The sequence below is a fragment of the Nothobranchius furzeri genome, chromosome 10 (genome assembly GCF_043380555.1).
Source record: "Nothobranchius furzeri strain GRZ-AD chromosome 10, NfurGRZ-RIMD1, whole genome shotgun sequence".
NCBI lineage: Eukaryota > Metazoa > Chordata > Actinopteri > Cyprinodontiformes > Nothobranchiidae > Nothobranchius > Nothobranchius furzeri.
This window is the reverse complement of record NC_091750.1, coordinates 44458613-44481541: the sequence shown is the minus strand read 5'-3', so window position 1 is coordinate 44481541 and position 22929 is coordinate 44458613. Positions and strand designations below refer to the sequence as shown.

General features: G+C 37.3%; 1 protein-coding gene across 6 annotated transcripts in view; it reads left to right on the top strand.

The window, feature by feature from the left end:
• LOC139072211 (extracellular matrix-binding protein ebh-like) overlaps positions 1 to 22872 on the top strand; it is a 48313-nt gene extending 25441 nt beyond the window's left edge. For 3 of the 6 annotated variants that reach the window (XM_070555675.1, XM_070555679.1, XM_070555674.1), the window contains one exon: positions 110 to 22872. In XM_070555675.1, coding sequence (XP_070411776.1) covers positions 110 to 22642 — 22533 coding nt within the window. In that variant the 3' untranslated portion in view covers positions 22643 to 22872. The remainder of the gene's footprint in view (positions 1 to 109) is intronic. The other 3 variants (XM_070555680.1, XM_070555677.1, XM_070555678.1) reach the window with 3 other exon arrangements.
• The last annotated feature ends 57 nt before the right edge of the window (positions 22873 to 22929 follow it).

The following is a 22929-nucleotide window of genomic DNA, read 5'->3' as shown; positions in this document are numbered from 1 at the left end:
CACAGAAGTTTTGGAGAGTTTAAGGAAGACCATTACACTGGTAAAAGACAAAGTTCAACTTGCCATGACAAACATTGGCAAAGAAAAAGAACAGGTTGCCAAACTCAAGGTGGAAGTTGAAAAAGAAAAATATCTGATAGCCAATGAGAGGAGTACACTGAAAGAAGAATGGTCCAAGTTGGAAACGACAAAGGATGAACTGTTGAAGAACACACATTCAGCTGAGAATCTACGGGCAGCACTTCAAGTCCTTAGAGACAAAACATCTGAGAACATACAAGACAAACTCAACGCATTACAAAAATGCCAACAAGCTGCCCAAAGAACGGACACCCTATTAGAGCAAAAGACCATTTATTTTGACAAACAAAAGGAAAAAATGGATGATTATAAGGAAGTGTTTGAGAGGCAAAGGGAAATTTTGAAAGCTGTCCTTTCTGAAACCATCAAGAAGAGACAAAGTTTGGACAATCACTGGAAGCAAATGGCTGGAATGGTGACAGATCAAATAAAGCAAATGAAAGAAAGACTGAAACAAGACAGAGATAATCTCGACTCGACAACTGACAAATTGGCTCAAGATAAAATGGAATTGGAATGCCTTAAGTCTGAAATCCAGAAGGAAACAGCAATATTACAACAAGAAAGACATCTCATTAAAGATGAACAAGGCAAGTTGGAGATCACAAAGGCTGAACTGAATAAAGAAAGAGAAGATGTAAGCACTGCCTTGGACCAACTTCACAGGGAGAAAACCAAACTTCTAAATATGTCACTGAATGTCAAACAGCAAAGTCAAAGGCTTCAGGATTCTTTGAAATCGATAAATGTAAAACACCAAGAAAGACAAAGGAAAGATCAAGACATCCAAACACTAGAAAAAGAACTACAAAACAGACAAAAACAATTACAGGAGGACACAGAAGTGCTGGAGAGTTTAAGGAAGACCATTACACTGGTAAAAGACAAAGTTCAACTTGCCATGACAAACATTGGCAAAGACAAAGTACAGGTTGACAAACTCAAGGTGGAAGTTGAAAAATACATATGTCGGATATCCAATGAGAGGAGTACACTGAAAGAAGAATGGTCCAAGTTGGAAATGACAAAGGATGAACTGTTGAAGAAAACACATTCAGCTGAGAATCTACGGGCAGCACTTCAAGTCCTTAGAGACAAAACATCTGAGAACATACAAGACAAACTCAACGCATTACAAAAATGCCAACAAGCTGTCCAAAGAATGGACACCCTATTAGAGCAAAAGACCATTTCTTTTGACAAACAAAAGGAAAAAATGGATGATTATAAGGAAGTGTTTGAGAGGCAAAGGGAAATTGTGAAAGCTGTCCTTTCTGAAACCATAAAGAAGAGACTAAGTTTGGACAATCACTGGAAGCAAATGGCTGGAATGGTGACAGATCAAATAAAGCAAATGAAAGAAAGACTGAAACAAGACAGAGATAATCTCGACTCGACAACTGTCAAAATGGCTCAAGATAAAATGGAATTGGAATGCCTTAAGTTTGAAATCCAGAAGGAAACGGCAATATTACAACAAGAAAGACATCTCATTAAACATGAACAAGACAAGTTGGAGATCACAAAGGCTGAATTGAACAAAGAAAGAGAAGATGTAAACACTGCCTTGGACCAACTTCACAGGGAGAAAACCAAACTTCTAAATATGTCACTGAATGTCAAACAGAAAAGTCAAAGGCTTCAGGATTCTTTGAAATTGATAAATGTAAAATACCAAGAAAGACAAAGGAAAGATCAAGACATCCAAACACTAGAAAAAGAGTTGCAAAATACACAAAAACAATTACAGGTGGACACAGAAGTGTTGGAGAGTTTAAGGAAGACCATTACACTGGTAAAAGACAAAGTTCAACTTGCCATGACAAACATTGGCAAAGACAAAGAACAGGTTGCCAAACTCAAGGTGGAAGTTGAAAAAGACAAATATCTGATATCCAATGAGAGGAGTACACTGAAAGAAGAATGGTCAAAGTTGGAAATGACAAAGGATGAACTGTTGAAGAAAACACATTCAGCTGAGAATCTACGGGCAGCACTTCATGTCCTTAGAGACAAAACATCTGAGAACATACAAGACAAACTCAACGCATTACAAAAATGCCAACAAGCTGTCCAAAGAATGGACACCCTATTAGAGCAAAAGACCATTTCTTTTGACAAACAAAAGGAAAAAATGGATGATTATAAGGAAGTGTTTGAGAGGCAAAGGGAAATTTTGAAAGCTGTCCTTTCTGAAACCATCAAGAAGAGACTAATTTTGGACAATCACTGGAAGCAAATGGCTGGAATGGTGACAGATCAAATAAAGCAAATGAAAGAAAGACTGAAACAAGACAGAGATAATCTCGACTCGACAACTGACAAATTGGCTCAAGATAAAATGGAATTGGAATGCCTTAAGTCTGAAATCCAGAAGGAAACGGCAATATTACAACAAGAAAGACATCTCATTAAAGATGAACAAGACAAGTTGGAGATCACAAAGGCTGAACTGAACAAAGAAAGAGAAGATGTAAACACTGCCTTGGACCAACTTCACAGGGAGAAAACCAAACTTCTAAATATGTCACTGAATGTCAAACAGCAAAGTCAAAGGCTTCAGGATTCTTTGAAATTGATAAATGTAAAATACCAAGAAAGACAAAGGAAAGATCAAGACATCCAAACACTAGAAAAAGAGTTGCAAAACACACAAAAACAATTACAGGTGGACACAGAAGTGTTGGAGAGTTTAAGGAAGACCATTACACTGGTAAAAGACAAAGTTCAACTTGCCATGACAAACATTGGCAAAGACAAAGAACAGGTTGCCAAACTCAAGGTGGAAGTTGAAAAAGACAAATATCTGATATCCAATGAGAGGAGTACACTGAAAGAAGAATGGTCAAAGTTGGAAATGACAAAGGATGAACTGTTGAAGAAAACACATTCAGCTGAGAATCTACGGGCAGCACTTCATGTCCTTAGAGACAAAACATCTGAGAACATACAAGACAAACTCAACGCATTACAAAAATGCCAACAAGCTGTCCAAAGAATGGACACCCTATTAGAGCAAAAGACCATTTCTTTTGACAAACAAAAGGAAAAAATGGATGATTATAAGGAAGTGTTTGAGAGGCAAAGGGAAATTTTGAAAGCTGTCCTTTCTGAAACCATCAAGAAGAGACTAATTTTGGACAATCACTGGAAGCAAATGGCTGGAATGGTGACAGATCAAATAAAGCAAATGAAAGAAAGACTGAAACAAGACAGAGATAATCTCGACTCGACAACTGACAAATTGGCTCAAGATAAAATGGAATTGGAATGCCTTAAGTCTGAAATCCAGAAGGAAACGGCAATATTACAACAAGAAAGACATCTCATTAAAGATGAACAAGACAAGTTGGAGATCACAAAGGCTGAACTGAACAAAGAAAGAGAAGATGTAAACACTGCCTTGGACCAACTTCACAGGGAGAAAACCAAACTTCTAAATATGTCACTGAATGTCAAACAGCAAAGTCAAAGGCTTCAGGATTCTTTGAAATTGATAAATGTAAAATACCAAGAAAGACAAAGGAAAGATCAAGACATCCAAACACTAGAAAAAGAGTTGCAAAACACACAAAAACAATTACAGGTGGACACAGAAGTGTTGGAGAGTTTAAGGAAGACCATTACACTGGTAAAAGACAAAGTTCAACTTGCCATGACAAACATTGGCAAAGACAAAGAACAGGTTGCCAAACTCAAGGTGGAAGTTGAAAAAGACAAATATCTGATATCCAATGAGAGGAGTACACTGAAAGAAGAATGGTCAAAGTTGGAAATGACAAAGGATGAACTGTTGAAGAAAACACATTCAGCTGAGAATCTACGGGCAGCACTTCATGTCCTTAGAGACAAAACATCTGAGAACATACAAGACAAACTCAACGCATTACAAAAATGCCAACAAGCTGTCCAAAGAATGGACACCCTATTAGAGCAAAAGACCATTTCTTTTGACAAACAAAAGGAAAAAATGGATGATTATAAGGAAGTGTTTGAGAGGCAAAGGGAAATTTTGAAAGCTGTCCTTTCTGAAACCATCAAGAAGAGACTAAGTTTGGACAATCACTGGAAGCAAATGGCTGGAATGGTGACAGATCAAATAAAGCAAATGAAAGAAAGACTGAAACAAGACAGAGATAATCTCGACTCGACAACTGACAAATTGGCTCAAGATAAAATGGAATTGGAATGCCTTAAGTCTGAAATCCAGAAGGAAACAGCAATATTACAACAAGAAAGACATCTCATTAAAGATGAACAAGGCAAGTTGGAGATCACAAAGGCTGAACTGAATAAAGAAAGAGAAGATGTAAACACTGCCTTGGACCAACTTCACAGGGAGGAAACCAAACTTCTAAATATGTCACTGAATGGCAAACAGCAAAGTCAAAGGCTTCAGGATTCTTTGAAATCGATAAATGTAAAACACCAAGAAAGACAAAGGAAAGATCAAGACATCCAAACACTAGAAAAAGAACTACAAAACAGACAAAAACAATTACAGGAGGACACAGAAGTGCTGGAGAGTTTAAGGAAGACCATTACACTGGTAAAAGACACAGTTCAACTTGCCATGACAAACATTGGCAAAGACAAAGAACAGGTTGACAAACTCAAGGTGGAAGTTGAAAAATACATATGTCGGATATCCAATGAGAGGAGTACACTGAAAGAAGAATGGTCCAAGTTGGAAATGACAAAGGATGAACTGTTGAAGAAAACACATTCAGCTGAGAATCTACGGGCAGCACTTCAAGTCCTTAGAGACAAAACATCTGAGAACATACAAGACAAACTCAACGCATTACAAAAATGCCAACAAGCTGTCCAAAGAATGGACACCCTATTAGAGCAAAAGACCATTTCTTTTGACAAACAAAAGGAAAAAATGGATGATTATAAGGAAGTGTTTGAGAGGCAAAGGGAAATTTTGAAAGCTGTCCTTTCTGAAACCATCAAGAAGAGACTAAGTTTGGACAATCACTGGAAGCAAATGGCTGGAATGGTGACAGATCAAATAAAGCAAATGAAAGAAAGACTGAAACAAGACAGAGATAATCTCGACTCGACAACTGACAAATTGGCTCAAGATAAAATAGAATTGGAATGCCTTAAGTCTGAAATCCAGAAGGAAACAGCAATATTACAACAAGAAAGACATCTCATTAAAGATGAACAAGACAAGTTGGAGATCACAAAGGCTGAACTGAACAAAGAAAGAGAAGATGTAAACACTGCCTTGGACCAACTTCACAGGGAGAAAACCAAACTTCTAAATATGTCACTGAATGTCAAACAGCAAAGTCAAAGGCTTCAGGATTCTTTGAAATTGATAAATGTAAAATACCAAGAAAGACAAAGGAAAGATCAAGACATCCAAACACTAGAAAAAGAGTTGCAAAACACACAAAAACAATTACAGGTGGACACAGAAGTGTTGGAGAGTTTAAGGAAGACCATTACACTGGTAAAAGACAAAGTTCAACTTGCCATGACAAACATTGGCAAAGACAAAGAACAGGTTGCCAAACTCAAGGTGGAAGTTGAAAAAGACAAATATCTGATATCCAATGAGAGGAGTACACTGAAAGAAGAATGGTCAAAGTTGGAAATGACAAAGGATGAACTGTTGAAGAAAACACATTCAGCTGAGAATCTACGGGCAGCACTTCATGTCCTTAGAGACAAAACATCTGAGAACATACAAGACAAACTCAACGCATTACAAAAATGCCAACAAGCTGTCCAAAGAATGGACACCCTATTAGAGCAAAAGACCATTTCTTTTGACAAACAAAAGGAAAAAATGGATGATTATAAGGAAGTGTTTGAGAGGCAAAGGGAAATTTTGAAAGCTGTCCTTTCTGAAACCATCAAGAGGAGACTAAGTTTGGACAATCACTGGAAGCAAATGGCTGGAATGGTGACAGATCAAATAAAGCAAATGAAAGAAAGACTGAAACAAGACAGAGATAATCTCGACTCGACAACTGACAAATTGGCTCAAGATAAAATGGAATTGGAATGCCTTAAGTCTGAAATCCAGAAGGAAACGGCAATATTACAACAAGAAAGACTTCTCATTAAAGATGAACAAGATAAGTTGGAGATCACAAAGGCTGAACTGAATAAAGAAAGAGAAGATGTAAACACTGCCTTGGACCAACTTCACAGGGAGAAAACCAAACTTCTAAATATGTCACTGAATGTCAAACAGCAAAGTCAAAGGCTTCAGGATTCTTTGAAATCGATAAATGTAAAACACCAAGAAAGACAAAGGAAAGATCAAGACATCCAAACACTAGAAAAAGAACTACAAAACAGACACAAACAATTACAGGAGGACACAGAAGTGCTGGAGAGTTTAAGGAAGACCATTACACTGGTAAAAGACAAAGTTCAACTTGCCATGACAAACATTGGCAAAGACAAAGAACAGGTTGCCAAACTCAAGGTGGAAGTTGAAAAAGAAAAATATCTGATAGCCAATGAGAGGAGTACACTGAAAGAAGAATGGTCCAAGTTGGAAACTACAAAGGATGAACTGTTGAAGAACACACATTCAGCTGAGAATCTACGGGCAGCACTTCAAGTCCTTAGAGACAATACATCTGAGAACATACAAGACAAACTCAACGCATTACAAAAATGCCAACAAGCTGCCCAAAGAACGGACACCCTATTAGAGCAAAAGACCATTTCTTTTGACAAACAAAAGGAAAAAATGGATGATTATAAGGAAGTGTTTGAGAGACAAAGGGAAATTTTGAAAGCTGTCCTTTCTGAAACCATCAAGAAGAGACTAAGTTTGGACAATCACTGGAAGCAAATGGCTGGAATGGTGACAGATCAAATAAAGCAAATGAAAGAAAGACTGAAACAAGACAGAGATAATCTCGACTCGACAACTGACAAATTGGCTCAAGATAAAATGGAATTGGAATGCCTTAAATCTGAAATCCAGAAGGAAACGGCAATATTACAACAAGAAAGACATCTCATTAAAGATGAACAAGACAAGTTGGAGATCACAAAGGCTGAACTGAACAAAGAAAGAGAAGATGTAAACACTGCCTTGGACCAACTTCCCAGGGAGAAAACCAAACTTCTAAATATGTCACTGAATGTCAAACAGCAAAGTCAAAGGCTTCAGGATGCTTTGAAATTGATAAATGTAAAATACCAAGAAAGACAAAGGAAAGATCAAGACATCCAAACACTAGAAAAAGAGTTGCAGAACACACAAAAACAATTACAGGTGGACACAGAAGTGTTGGAGAGTTTAAGGAAGACCATTACACTGGTAAAAGACAAAGTTCAACTTGCCATGACAAACATTGGCAAAGACAAAGAACAGGTTGCCAAACTCAAGGTGGAAGTTGAAAAAGACAAATATCTGATATCCAATGAGAGGAGTACACTGAAAGAAGAATGGTCCAAGTTGGAAATGACAAAGGATGAACTGTTGAAGAAAACACATTCAGCTGAGAATCTACGGGCAGCACTTCATGTCCTTAGAGACAAAACATCTGAGAACATACAAGACAAACTCAACGCATTACAAAAATGCCAACAAGCTGTCCAAAGAATGGACACCCTATTAGAGCAAAAGACCATTTCTTTTGACAAACAAAAGGAAAAAATGGATGATTATAAGGAAGTGTTTGAGAGGCAAAGGGAAATTTTGAAAGCTGTCCTTTCTGAAACCATCAAGAAGAGACTAAGTTTGGACAATCACTGGAAGCAAATGGCTGGAATGGTGACAGATCAAATAAAGCAAATGAAAGAAAGACTGAAACAAGACAGAGATAATCTCGACTCGACAACTGACAAATTGGCTCAAGATAAAATGGAATTGGAATGCCTTAAGTCTGAAATCCAGAAGGAAACAGCAATATTACAACAAGAAAGACATCTCATTAAAGATGAACAAGACAAGTTGGAGATCACAAAGGCTGAACTGAATAAAGAAAGAGAAGATGTAAACACTGCCTTGGACCAACTTCACAGGGAGAAAACCAAACTTCTAAATATGTCACTGAATGTCAAACAGCAAAGTCAAAGGCTTCAGGATTCTTTGAAATCGATAAATGTAAAACACCAAGAAAGACAAAGGAAAGATCAAGACATCCAAACACTAGAAAAAGAACTACAAAACAGACACAAACAATTACAGGAGGACAGAGAAGTGCTGGAGAGTTTAAGGAAGACCATTACACTGGTAAAAGACAAAGTTCAACTTGCCATGACAAACATTGGCAAAGACAAAGAACAGGTTGCCAAACTCAAGGTGGAAGTTGAAAAAGACATATGCCGGATATCCAATGAGAGGAGTACACTGAAAGAAGAATGGTCCAAGTTGGAAATGACAAAGGATGAACTGTTGAAGAAAACACATTCAGCTGAGAATCTACGGGCAGCACTTCAAGTCCTTAGAGACAAAACATCTGAGAACATACAAGACAAACTCAACGCATTACAAAAATGCCAACAAGCTGTCCAAAGAATGGACACCCTATTAGAGCAAAAGACCATTTCTTTTGACAAACAAAAGGAAAAAATGGATGATTATAAGGAAGTGTTTGAGAGGCAAAGGGAAATTTTGAAAGCTGTCCTTTCTGAAACCATCAAGAAGAGACTAAGTTTGGACAATCACTGGAAGCAAATGGCTGGAATGGTGACAGATCAAATAAAGCAAATGAAAGAAAGACTGAAACAAGACAGAGATAATCTCGACTCGACAACTGACAAATTGGCTCAAGATAAAATGGAATTGGAATGCCTTAAGTCTGAAATCCAGAAGGAAACGGCAATATTACAACAAGAAAGACATCTCATTAAAGATGAACAAGACAAGTTGGAGATCACAAAGGCTGAACTGAACAAAGAAAGAGAAGATGTAAACACTGCCTTGGACCAACTTCACAGGGAGAAAACCAAACTTCTAAATATGTCACTGAATGTCAAACAGCAAAGTCAAAGGCTTCAGGATTCTTTGAAATTGATAAATGTAAAATACCAAGAAAGACAAAGGAAAGATCAAGACATCCAAACACTAGAAAAAGAGTTGCAAAACACACAAAAACAATTACAGGTGGACACAGAAGTGTTGGAGAGTTTAAGGAAGACCATTACACTGGTAAAAGACAAAGTTCAACTTGCCATGTCAAACATTGGCAAAGACAAAGAACAGGTTGCCAAACTCAAGGTGGAAGTTGAAAAAGAAAAATATCTGATAGCCAATGAGAGGAGTACACTGAAAGAAGAATGGTCCAAGTTGGAAACGACAAAGGATGAACTGTTGAAGAACACACATTCAGCTGAGAATCTACGGGCAGCACTTCAAGTCCTTAGAGACAAAACATCTGAGAACATACAAGACAAACTCAACGCATTACAAAAATGCCAACAAGCTGTCCAAAGAACGGACACCCTATTAGAGCAAAAGACCATTTCTTTTGACAAACAAAAGGAAAAAATGGATGATTATAAGGAAGTGTTTGAGAGACAAAGGGAAATTTTGAAAGCTGTCCTTTCTGAAACCATCAAGAAGAGACTAAGTTTGGACAATCACTGGAAGCAAATGGCTGGAATGATGACAGATCAAATAAAGCAAATGAAAGAAAGACTGAAACAAGACAGAGATAATCTCGACTCGACAACTGACAAATTGGCTCAAGATAAAATGGAATTGGAATGCCTTAAGTCTGAAATCCAGAAGGAAACAGCAATATTACAACAAGAAAGACATCTCATTAAAGATGAACAAGACAAGTTGGAGATCACAAAGGCTGAACTGAATAAAGAAAGAGAAGATGTAAACACTGCCTTGGACCAACTTCACAGGGAGAAAACCAAACTTCTAAATATGTCACTGAATGTCAAACAGCAAAGTCAAAGGCTTCAGGATTCTTTGAAATCGATAAATGTAAAACACCAAGAAAGACAAAGGAAAGATCAAGACATCCACACACTAGAAAAAGAACTACAAAACAGACACAAACAATTACAGGAGGACACAGAAGTGCTGGAGAGTTTAAGGAAGACCATTACACTGGTAAAAGACAAAGTTCAACTTGCCATGACAAACATTGGCAAAGACAAAGAACAGGTTGCCAAACTCAAGGTGGAAGTTGAAAAAGACATATGTCGGATATCCAATGAGAGGAGTACACTGAAAGAAGAATGGTCCAAGTTGGAAATGACAAAGGATGAACTGTTGAAGAAAACACATTCAAAGGAGAATCTACGGGCAGCACTTCAAGTCCTTAGAGACAAAACATCTGAGAACATACAAGACAAACTCAACGCATTACAAAAATGCCAACAAGCTGTCCAAAGAATGGACACCCTATTAGAGCAAAAGACCATTTCTTTTGACAAACAAAAGGAAAAAATGGATGATTATAAGGAAGTGTTTGAGAGGCAAAGGGAAATTTTGAAAGCTGTCCTTTCTGAAACCATCAAGAAGAGACTAAGTTTGGACAATCACTGGAAGCAAATGGCTGGAATGGTGACAGATCAAATAAAGCAAATTAAAGAAAGACTGAAACAAGACAGAGATAATCTCAACTCGACAACTGACAAATTGGCTCAAGATAAAATGGAATTGGAATGCCTTAAGTCTGAAATCCAGAAGGAAACAGCAATATTACAACAAGAAAGACATCTCATTAAAGATGAACAAGACAAGTTGGAGATCACAAAGGCTGAACTGAATAAAGAAAGAGAAGATGTAAACACTGCCTTCGACCAACTTCACAGGGAGAAAACCAAACTTCTAAATATGTCACTAAATGTCAAACAGCAAAGTCAAAGGCTTCAGGATTCTTTGAAATCGATAAATGTAAAACACCAAGACAGACAAAGGAAAGACCAAGACATCCAAACACTAGAAAAAGAGTTGCAAAACACACAAAAACAATTACAGGAGGAGACAGAAGTGTTGGAGAGTTTCAGGAAGACCATTACACTGGTAAAAGACAAAGTTCAACTTGCCATGACAAACATTGGCAAAGACAAAGAACAGGTTGCCAAACTCAAGGTGGAAGTTGAAAAAGACAAATATCTGATATCCAATGAGAGGAGTACACTGCAAGAAGAATGGTCAAAGTTGGAAATGACAAAGGATGAACTGTTGAAGAAAACATATTCAGCTGAGAATCTACGGGCATCACTTCAAGTCCTTAGAGACAAAACATCTGAGAACATACAAGACAAACTCAACGCATTACAAAAATGCCAACAAGCTGTCCAAAGAATGGACACCCTATTAGAGCAAAAGACCATTTCTTTTGACAAACAAAAGGAAAAAATGGATGATTATAAGGAAGTGTTTGAGAGACAAAGGGAAATTTTGAAAGCTGTCCTTTCTGAAACCATCAAGAAGAGACTACGTTTGGACAATCGCTGGAAGCAAATGGCTGTAATGGTGACAGATCAAATAAAGCAAATGAAAGAAAGACTGAAACAAGACAGAGATAATCTCGATTCGACAACTGACAAATTGGCTCAAGATAAAATGGAATTGGAATGCCTTAAGTCTGAAATCCAGAAGGAAACGGCAATATTACAACAAGAAAGACATCTCATTAAAGATGAACAAGACAAGTTGGAGATCACAAAGGCTGAACTGAACAAAGAAAGAGAAGATGTAAATACTGCCTTGGACCAACTTCACAGGGAGAAAACCAAACTTCTAAATATGTCACTGAATGTCAAACAGCAAAGTCAAAGGCTTCAGGATTCTTTGAAATTGATAAATGTAAAATACCAAGAAAGACAAAGGAAAGATCAACACATCCAAACACTAGAAAAAGAGTTGCAAAACACACAAAAACAATTACAAGTGGACACAGAAGTGTTGGAGAGTTTAAGGAAGACCACTACACTGGTAAAATACAAAGTTCAACTTGCCATGACAAACATTGGCAAAGACAAAGAACAGGTTGCCAAACTCAAGGTGGAAGTTGAAAAAGAAAAATATCTGATAGCCAATGAGAGGAGTACACTGAAAGAAGAATGGTCCAAGTTGGAAATGACAAAGGATGAACTGTTGAAGAAAACACATTCAGCTGAGAATCTACGGGCAGCACTTCAAGTCCTTAGAGACAAAACATCTGAGAACATACAAGACAAACTCAACGCATTACAAAAATGCCAACAAGCTGTCCAAAGAACGGACACCCTATTAGAGCAAAAGACCATTTATTTTGACAAACAAAAGGAAAAAATGGATGATTATAAGGAAGTGTTTGAGAGGCAAAGGGAAATTTTGAAAGCTGTCCTTTCTGAAACCATCAAGAAGAGACTAAGTTTGGACAATCACTGGAAGCAAATGGCTGGAATGGTGACAGATCAAATAAAGCAAATGAAAGAAACACTGAAAAAAGACAGAGATAATCTCGACTCGGCAACTGACAAATTGGCTCAAGATAAAATGGAATTGGAATGCCTTAAGTCTGAAATCCAGAAGGAAACGGCAATATTACAACAAGAAAGACATCTCATTAAAGATGAACAAGACAAGTTGGAGATCACAAAGGCTGAACTGAACAAAGAAAGAGAAGATGTAAACACTGCCTTGGACCAACTTCACAGGGAGAAAACCAAACTTCTAAATTTACCACTGAATGTCAAACAGCAAAGTCAAAGGCTTCAGGATTCTTTGAAATCGATACATGTAAAACACCAAGAAAGACAAAGGAAAGATCAAGACATCCAATCACTAGAAAAAGAACTACAAAACAGACAAAAACAATTACAGGAGGACACAGAAGTGGTGGAGAGTTTAAGGAAGACCATTACACTGGTAAAAGACAAAGTTCAACTTGCCATGACAAACATTGGCAAAGACATAGAACAGGTTGCCAAACTCAAGGTGGAAGTTGAAAAAGACAAATATCTGATATCCAATGAGAGGAGTACACTGAAAGAAGAATGGTCAAAGTTGGAAATGACAAAGGATGAACTGTTGAAGAAAAGACATTCAGCTGAGAATCTACGGGCAGCACTTCAAGTCCTTAGAGACAAAACATCTGAGAACATACAAGACAAACTCAACGCATTACAAAAATGCCAACAAGCTGTCCAAAGAACGGACACCCTATTAGAGCAAAAGACCATTTCTTTTGACAAACAAAAGGAAAAAATGGATGATTATAAGGAAGTGTTTGAGAGGCAAAGGGAAATTTTGAAAGCTGTTCTTTCTGAAACCATCAAGAAGAGACTAAGTTTGGACAATCACTGGAAGCAAATGGCTGGAATGGTGACAGATCAAATAATGCAAATGAAAGAAAGACTGAAACAAGACAGAGATAATCTCGACACGACAACTGACAAATTCGCTCAAGATAAAATGGAATTGGAATGCCTTAAGTCTGAAATCCAGAAGGAAACGGCAATATTACAACAAGAAAGACATCTCATTAAAGATGAACAAGACAAGTTGGAGATCACAAAGGCTGAACTGAACAAAGAAAGAGAAGATGTAAACACTGCCTTGGACCAACTTCACAGGGAGAAAACCAAACTTCTAAATATGTCACTGAATGTCAAACAGCAAAGTCAAAGGCTTCAGGATTCTTTGAAATCGATAAATGTAAAATACCAAGAAAGACAAAGGAAAGATCAAGACATCCAAACACTAGAAAAAGAGTTGCAAAACACACAAAAACAATTACAGGTGGACACAGAAGTGTTGGAGAGTTTAAGGAAGACCATTACACTGGTAAAAGACAAAGTTCAACTTGCCATGACAAACATTGGCAAAGACAAAGAACAGGTTGCCAAACTCAAGGTGGAAGTTGAAAAAGAAAAATATCTGATAGCCAATGAGAGGAGTACACTGAAAGAAGAATGGTCCAAGTTGGAAATGACAAAGGATGAACTGTTGAAGAAAACACATTCAGCTGAGAATCTACGGGCAGCACTTCAAGTCCTTAGAGACAAAACATCTGAGAACATACAAGACAAACTCAACGCATTACAAAAATGCCAACAAGCTGTCCAAAGAATGGACACCCTATTAGAGCAAAAGACCATTTATTTTGACAAACAAAAGGAAAAAATGGATGATTATAAGGAAGTGTTTGAGAGGCAAAGGGAAATTTTGAAAGCTGTCCTTTCTGAAACCATCAAGAAGAGACTAAGTTTGGACAATCACTGGAAGCAAATGGCTGGAATGGTGACAGATCAAATAAAGCAAATGAAAGAAAGACTGAAACAAGACAGAGATAATCTCGACTCGGCAACTGACAAATTGGCTCAAGATAAAATGGAATTGGAATGCCTTAAGTCTGAAATCCAGAAGGAAACGGCAATATTACAACAAGAAAGACATCTCATTAAAGATGAACAAGACAAGTTGGAGATCACAAAGGCTGAACTGAACAAAGAAAGAGAAGATGTAAACACTGCCTTGGACCAACTTCACAGGGAGAAAACCAAACTTCTAAATATACCACTGAATGTCAAACAGCAAAGTCAAAGGCTTCAGGATTCTTTGAAATCGATACATGTAAAACACCAAGAAAGACAAAGGAAAGATCAAGACATCCAATCACTAGAAAAAGAACTACAAAACAGACAAAAACAATTACAGGAGGACACAGAAGTGGTGGAGAGTTTAAGGAAGACCATTACACTGGTAAAAGACAAAGTTCAACTTGCCATGACAAACATTGGCAAAGACAAAGAACAGGTTGCCAAACTCAAGGTGGAAGTTGAAAAAGACAAATATCTGATATCCAATGAGAGGAGTACACTGAAAGAAGAATGGTCAAAGTTGGAAATGACAAAGGATGAACTGCTGAAGAAAACACATTCAGCTGAGAATCTACGGGCAGCACTTCAAGTCCTTAGAGACAAAACATCTGAGAACATACAAGACAAACTCAACGCATTACAAAAATGCCAACAAGCTGTCCAAAGAACGGACACCCTATTAGAGCAAAAGACCATTTCTTTTGACAAACAAAAGGAAAAAATGGATGATTATAAGGAAGTGTTTGAGAGGCAAAGGGAAATTTTGAAAGCTGTTCTTTCTGAAACCATCAAGAAGAGACTAAGTTTGGACAATCACTGGAAGCAAATGGCTGTAATGGTGACAGATCAAATAATGCAAATGAAAGAAAGACTGAAACAAGACAGAGATAATCTCGACACGACAACTGACAAATTCGCTCAAGATAAAATGGAATTGGAATGCCTTAAGTCTGAAATCCAGAAGGAAACGGCAATATTACAACAAGAAAGACATCTCATTAAAGATGAACAAGACAAGTTGGAGATCACAAAGGCTGAACTGAACAAAGAAAGAGAAGATGTAAACACTGCCTTGGACCAACTTCACAGGGAGAAAACCAAACTTCTAAATATGTCACTGAATGTCAAACAGCAAAGTCAAAGGCTTCAGGATTCTTTGAAATCGATAAATATAAAACACCAAGAAAGACAAAGGAAAGATCAAGACATCCAATCACTAGAAAAAGAACTACAAAACAGACAAAAACAATTACAGGAGGACACAGAAGTGTTGGAGAGTTTAAGGAAGACCATTACACTGGTAAAAGACAAAGTTCAACTTTCCATGACAAACATTGGCAAAGACAAAGAACAGGTTGCCAAACTCAAGGTTGAAGTTGAAAAAGACAAATATCTCATAGCCAATGAGATGAGTACACTGAAAGAAGAATGGTCCAAGTTGGAAACGACAAAGGATGAACTGTTGAAGAAAACACATTCAGCTGAGAATCTACGGGCAGCACTTCAAGTCCTTAAAGACAAAACATCCGAGAACATACAAGACAAACTCAAAGCATTACAAAAATGCCAGCAAGCTGTCAAAAGAATGGACACCCTGTTAGAGCAAAATACCATTTCTTTTGACAAACAAGAGGAAAGAATGGATGATTATAAGGAAGTGTTTGAGAGGCAAAGGGACATTTTGAAAGCTGTCCTTTCTGAAACCATCAAGAAGAGACTAAGTTTGGACAATCACTGGAAGCAAATGGCTGAAATGGTGACAGATCAAATAAACCAAGTGAAAGAAAGACTGAAACAAGACAGAGATAATCTCGACTCGACAACTGACAAATTGGCTCAAGATAAAATGGAATTGGAATGCCTTAAGTCTGAAATCCAGAAGGAAACGGCAATATTACAACAAGAAAGACATCTCATTAAAGATGAACAAGACAAGTTGGAGATCACAAAGGCTGAACTGAACAAAGAAAGAGAAGATGTAAACACTGCCTTGGACCAACTTCACAGGGAGAAAACCAAACTTCTAAATATGTCACTGAATGTCAAACAGCAAAGTCAAAGGCTTCAGGATTCTTTGAAATCGATAAATGTAAAACACCAAGAAAGACAAAGGAAAGATCAAGACATCCAAACACTAGAAAAAGAACTACAAAACAGACAAAAAAAATTACAGGAGGACACAGAAGTGTTGGAGAGTTTAAGGAAGACCATTACACTGGTAAAAGACAAAGTTCAACTTGCCATGACAAACATTGGCAAAGACAAAGAACAGGTTGCCAAACTCAAGGTGGAAGTTGAAAAAGACAAATATCTGATATTCAATGAGAGGAGTACACTGAAAGAAGAATGGTCAAAGTTGGAAACGACAAAGGATGAACTGTTGAAGAAAACACATTCAGCTGAGAATCTACGGGCAGCACTTCAAGTCCTTAAAGACAAAACATCTGAGAACATACAAGACAAACTCAACGCATTACAAAAATGCCAGCAAGCTGTCCAAAGAATGGACACCCTGTTAGAGCAAAATACCATTTCTTTTGACAAACAAAAAGAAAAAATGGATGATTATAAGGAAGTGTTTGAGAGGCAAAGGGAAATTTTGAAAGCTGTCCTTTCTGGAACCATCAAGAAGAGACTACGTTTGGACAATCGCTGGACGCAAATGGCTGTAATGGTGACAGATCAAATAAAGCAAATGAAAGAAAGACTGAAACAAGACAGAGATAATCTCGACTCGACAACTGACAAATTGGCTCAAGATAAAATGGAATTGGAATGCCTTAAGTCTGAAATCCAGAAGGAAACGGCAATATTACAACAAGAAAGACATCTCATTAAAGATGAACAAGACAAGTTGGAGATCACAAAGGCTGAACTGAACAAAGAAAGAGAAGATGTAAACACTGCCTTGGACCAACTTCACAGGGAGAAAATCAAACTTCTAAATATGTCACTGAATGTGAAACAGCAAAGTCAAAGGCTTCAGGATTCTTTGAAATCGATAAATGTAAAACACCAAGAAAGACAAAGGAAAGATCAAGACATCCAAACACTAGAAACAGAACTACAAAACAGACAAAAACAATTACAGGAGGACACAGAAGTGTTGGAGAGTTTAAGGAAGACCATTACACTGGTAAAAGACAAAGTTCAACTTGCCATGACAAACATTGGCAAAGACAAAGAACAGGTTGCCAAACTCAAGGTGGAAGTTGAAAAAGACAAATATCTGATATCCAATGAGAGGAGTACACTGAAAGAAGAATGGTCAAAGTTGGAAATGACAAAGGATGAACTGTTGGAGAAAACACATTCAGCTGAGAATCTACGGGCAGCACTTCAAATCCTTAGAGACAAAACATCTGAGAACATACAAGACAAACTCAACGCATTACAAAAATGCCAACAAGCTGTCCAAAGAACGGACACCCTATTAGAGCAAAAGACCATTTCTTTTGACAAACAAAAGGAAAAAATGGATGATTATAAGGAAGTGTTTGAGAGGCAAAGGGAAATTTTGAAAGCTGTCCTTTCTGAAACCATCAAGAAGAAACTAAGTTTGGACAATCACTGGAAGCAAATGGCTGTAATGGTGACAGATCAAATAAAGCAAATGAAAGAAAGACTAAAACAAGACAGAGATAATCTTGATTCGATAACTGACAAATTGGCTCAAGATAAAATGGAATTAGAATGCCTTAAGTCTGAAATCCAGAAGGAAACGGCAATATTACAACAAGAAAGACATCTCATTAAAGATGAACAAGACAAGTTGGAGATCACAAAGGCTGAACTGAACAAAGAAAGAGAAGATGTAAACACTGCCTTGGACCAACTTCACAGGGAGAAAACCAAACTTCTAAATATGTCACTGAATGTCAAACAGCAAAGTCAAAGGCTTCAGGATTCTTTGAAATCGATAAATGTAAAACACCAAGAAAGACAAAGGAAAGATCAAGACATCCAAACACTAGAAAAAGAACTACAAAACAGACAAAAAAAATTACAGGAGGACACAGAAGTGTTGGAGAGTTTAAGGAAGACCATTACACTGGTAAAAGACAAAGTTCAACTTGCCATGACAAACATTGGCAAAGACAAAGAACAGGTTGCCAAACTCAAGGTGGAAGTTGAAAAAGACAAATATCTGATATTCAATGAGAGGAGTACACTGAAAGAAGAATGGTCAAAGTTGGAAACGACAAAGGATGAACTGTTGAAGAAAACACATTCAGCTGAGAATCTACGGGCAGCACTTCAAGTCCTTAAAGACAAAACATCTGAGAACATACAAGACAAACTCAACGCATTACAAAAATGCCAGCAAGCTGTCCAAAGAATGGACACCCTGTTAGAGCAAAATACCATTTCTTTTGACAAACAAGAGGAAAGAATGGATGATTATAAGGAAGTGTTTGAGAGGCAAAGGGACATTTTGAAAGCTGTCCTTTCTGAAACTATCAAGAAGAGACTAAGTTTGGACAATCACTGGAAGCAAATGGCTGTAATGGTGACAGATCAAATAAAGCAAATGAAAGAAACACTGAAAAAAGACAGAGATAATCTCGACTCGACAACTGACAAATTGGCTCAAGATAAAATGGAATTGGAATGCCTTAAGTCTGAAATCCAGAAGGAAACGGTAATATCACAACAAGAAAGACATCTCATTAAAGATGAACAAGACAAGTTGGAGATCACAAAGGCTGAACTGAACAAAGAAAGAGAAGATGTAAACACTGCCTTGGACCAACTTCACAGGGAGAAAACCAAACTTCTAAATATGTCACTGAATGTCAAACAGCAAAGTCAAAGGCTTCAGGATTCTTTGAAATCGATAAATGTAAAACACCAAGAAAGACAAAGGAAAGATCAAGACATCCAAACACTAGAAACAGAACTACAAAACAGACAAAAACAATTACAGGAGGACACAGAAGTGTTGGAGAGTTTAAGGAATACCATTACACTGGTAAAAGACAAAGTTCAACTTGCCATGACAAACATTGGCAAAGACAAAGAACAGGTTGCCAAACTCAAGGTGGAAGTTGAAAAAGACAAATATCTGATATCCAATGAGAGGAGTACACTGAAAGAAGAATGGTCAAAGTTGGAAACGACAAAGGATGAACTGTTGAAGCAAACACATTCAGCTGAGAATCTACAGGCAGCACTTCAAGTCCTTAGAGACAAAACATCTGAGAACATACAAGACAAACTCAACGCATTGCAAAAATGCCAACAAGCTGTCCAAAGAATGGACACCCTATTAGAGCAAAAGACCATTTCTTTTGACAAACAAAAGGAAAAAATGGATGATTATCAGGAAGTGTTTGAGAGGCAAAGGGAAATTTTGAAAGCTGTCCTTTCTGAAACCATCAAGAAGAGACTAAGTTTGGACAATCACTGGAAGCAAATGGCTGGAATGGTGACAGATCAAATAAAGCAAATGAAAGAAAGACATAAACAAGACAGAGATAATCTCGACTCGACAACTGACAAATTGGCTCAAGATAAAATGGAATTGGAATGCCTTAAGTCTGAAATCCAGAAGGAAACGGCAATATTACAACAAGAAAGACATCTCATTAAAGATGAACAAGACAAGTTGGAGATCACAAAGGCTGAACTGAACAAAGAAAGAGAAGATGTAAACACTGCCTTGGACCAACTTCACAGGGAGAAAACCAAACTTCTAAATATGTCACTGAATGTCAAACAGCAAAGTCAAAGGCTTCAGGATTCTTTGAAATCGATAAATGTAAAATACCAAGAAAGACAAAGGAAAGATCAAGACATTCAAACACTCGAAAAAGAGTTGCAAATCACACATAAAAAATTACAGGTGGACACAGAAAAGTTGGAGAGTTTAAGGAAGACCATTACACTGGTAAAAGACAAAGTTCAACTTGCCATGACAAACATTGGCAAAGACAAAGAACAGGTTGCCAAACTCAATGTGGAAGTTGAAAAAGACAAATATCTGATATCCAATGAGAGGAGTACACTGAAAGAAGAATGGTCAAAGTTGGAAACGACAAAGGATGAACTGTTGAAGCAAACACATTCAGCTGAGAATCTACAGGCAGCACTTCAAGTCCTTAGAGACAAAACATCTGAGAACATACAAGACAAACTCAACGCATTGCAAAAATGCCAACAAGCTGTCCAAAGAATGGACACCCTATTAGAGCAAAAGACCATTTCTTTTGACAAACAAAAGGAAAAAATGGATGATTATCAGGAAGTGTTTGAGAGGCAAAGGGAAATTTTGAAAGCTGTCCTTTCTGAAACCATCAAGAAGAGACTAAGTTTGGACAATCACTGGAAGCAAATGGCTGGAATGGTGACAGATCAAATAAAGCAAATGAAAGAAAGACTGAAACAAGACAGAGATAATCTCGACTCGACAACTGACAAATTGGCTCAAGATAAAATGGAATTGGAATGCCTTAAGTCTGAAATCCAGAAGGAAACGGCAATATTACAACAAGAAAGACATCTCATTAAAGATGAACAAGACAAGTTGGAGATCACAAAGGCTGAACTGAACAAAGAAAGAGAAGATGTAAACACTGCCTTGGACCAACTTCACAGGGAGAAAACCAAACTTCTAAATATGTCACTGAATGTCAAACAGCAAAGTCAAAGGCTTCAGGATTCTTTGAAATCGATAAATGTAAAATACCAAGAAAGACAAAGGAAAGATCAAGACATTCAAACACTCGAAAAAGAGTTGCAAATCACACATAAAAAATTACAGGTGGACACAGAAAAGTTGGAGAGTTTAAGGAAGACCATTACACTGGTAAAAGACAAAGTTCAACTTGCCATGACAAACATTGGCAAAGACAAAGAACAGGTTGCCAAACTCAAGGTGGAAGTTGAAAAAGACAAATATCTGATATCCAATGAGAAGAGTACACTGAAAGAAGAATGGTCCAAGTTGGAAACGACAAAGGATGAACTGTTGAAGAAAACACATTCAGCTGAGAATCTACGGGCAGCACTTCAAGTCCTTAGAGACAAAACATCTGAGAACATACAAGACAAACTCAATGCATTACAAAAATGCCAGCAAGCTGTCAACAGAATGGACACCCTGTTAGAGCAAAAGACCATTTCTTTTGACAAACAAAAGGAAAAAATGGATGACTATAAGAAAGTGTTTGAGAGGCAAAGGGAAATTTTGAAAGCTGTCCTTTCTGAAACCATCAAGAAGAGACTAAGTTTGGACAATAACTGGAAGCAAATGGCTGGAACGGTGACGGATCAAATAAATCAAATGAAAGAAAGACTAAATAAATTCAAACAACATTTTTCCAGACTCAAGGTGCACAATGAAAAGGATCTGCTAAGTATTCATTTTAATGACACAGAGAAGCCACAAAAATCTCCTTTGCATAAAGTACTAGTGGAAATACCAAATCCATTTTTGATAACAAAATGTGAAAAGGCTATCCAAACTGATTTTGTGTTTAATCAAGCTTTCACAAAACAAGAATTGAAACAGTCTAAAACATCTAAAGATTTTCTAACATCATCTGCCACTTTTAAATCTTTTGAAAGTGAACATCCCCCAATGTTTGACAACGCTAGCCATGATAAAACGCTAGATAGTATTGGTGCAAAACGTGAGAGGAATATTTCACTGCCAGAAAATAAAAATGAAGAGCTATACAAGATGGAACATGCAACCCTTACCACAATTTCTACTGAAAAAGATGATTTCATCAATCAGGGAAATAGAGAACGCTTGCGAAAGATTTGGAAGGACACCAGAGCTGACCGTAGGGAGATAGATGTATTGAAGCACAGGGGTCAGAAAATTAGAAGCAATTTGGAGAAAAGATTAAAAGTGATCAGTCATTTTGTAGAGAGAACATTATCATTTAATGAAAAAACATCAACAAAATCTACGTCAGAATATTGGTACACAGTAAATCAAAGTGACTGGAACAGGGATAACAAATCGCTAGATAAGAGATACTTTGATATCCCGCAACTCATGTCGTTTACTGAGAGTGAGAAACATTTTCTTAAAGAAAAAGAGTCTAAGGAACCTAGGACTGGCAACAAAGCAAATCAGACAGCAGGGTTAGGTACCATCCCAGAGCAAGCAAAGCAAGAAAGTTTCACCAGAATCCGTGAAGGGTTGAGTAGGATGAGGGTACAGGAAGATGAATTTATCCCAGAGACACCGAGTGGATTTTTCTGTCAACTACAGCATTATTGCTGTCGCTGTTGCTGCCCTTGTTGTTCCTGCCATAAGCAAGGGTGCCCAAAGAAAAACTGAGAGTTTGTCATAATTATGGTCATTTTTCTCAGATCGCATTTGGCAAGTTTTGTAAGTTTATTCGAAAATTATTCTACTTAAATTCAGTTGAATGTAAATGTATCAAATTATTTTATTTGTAACAAATATGGATCAAAAACCTGACTTTAGATTCACTAAAACAGGAACTAAACCTGGGAATAAATGTTTCTACTTGACCTGCTGTGATCTGCTGATGTATTTTTATGCATTATGCTTTTTAGTGAAGACATTTTGAAACAATGTCGACAAAAAATAGGTAATTTAAT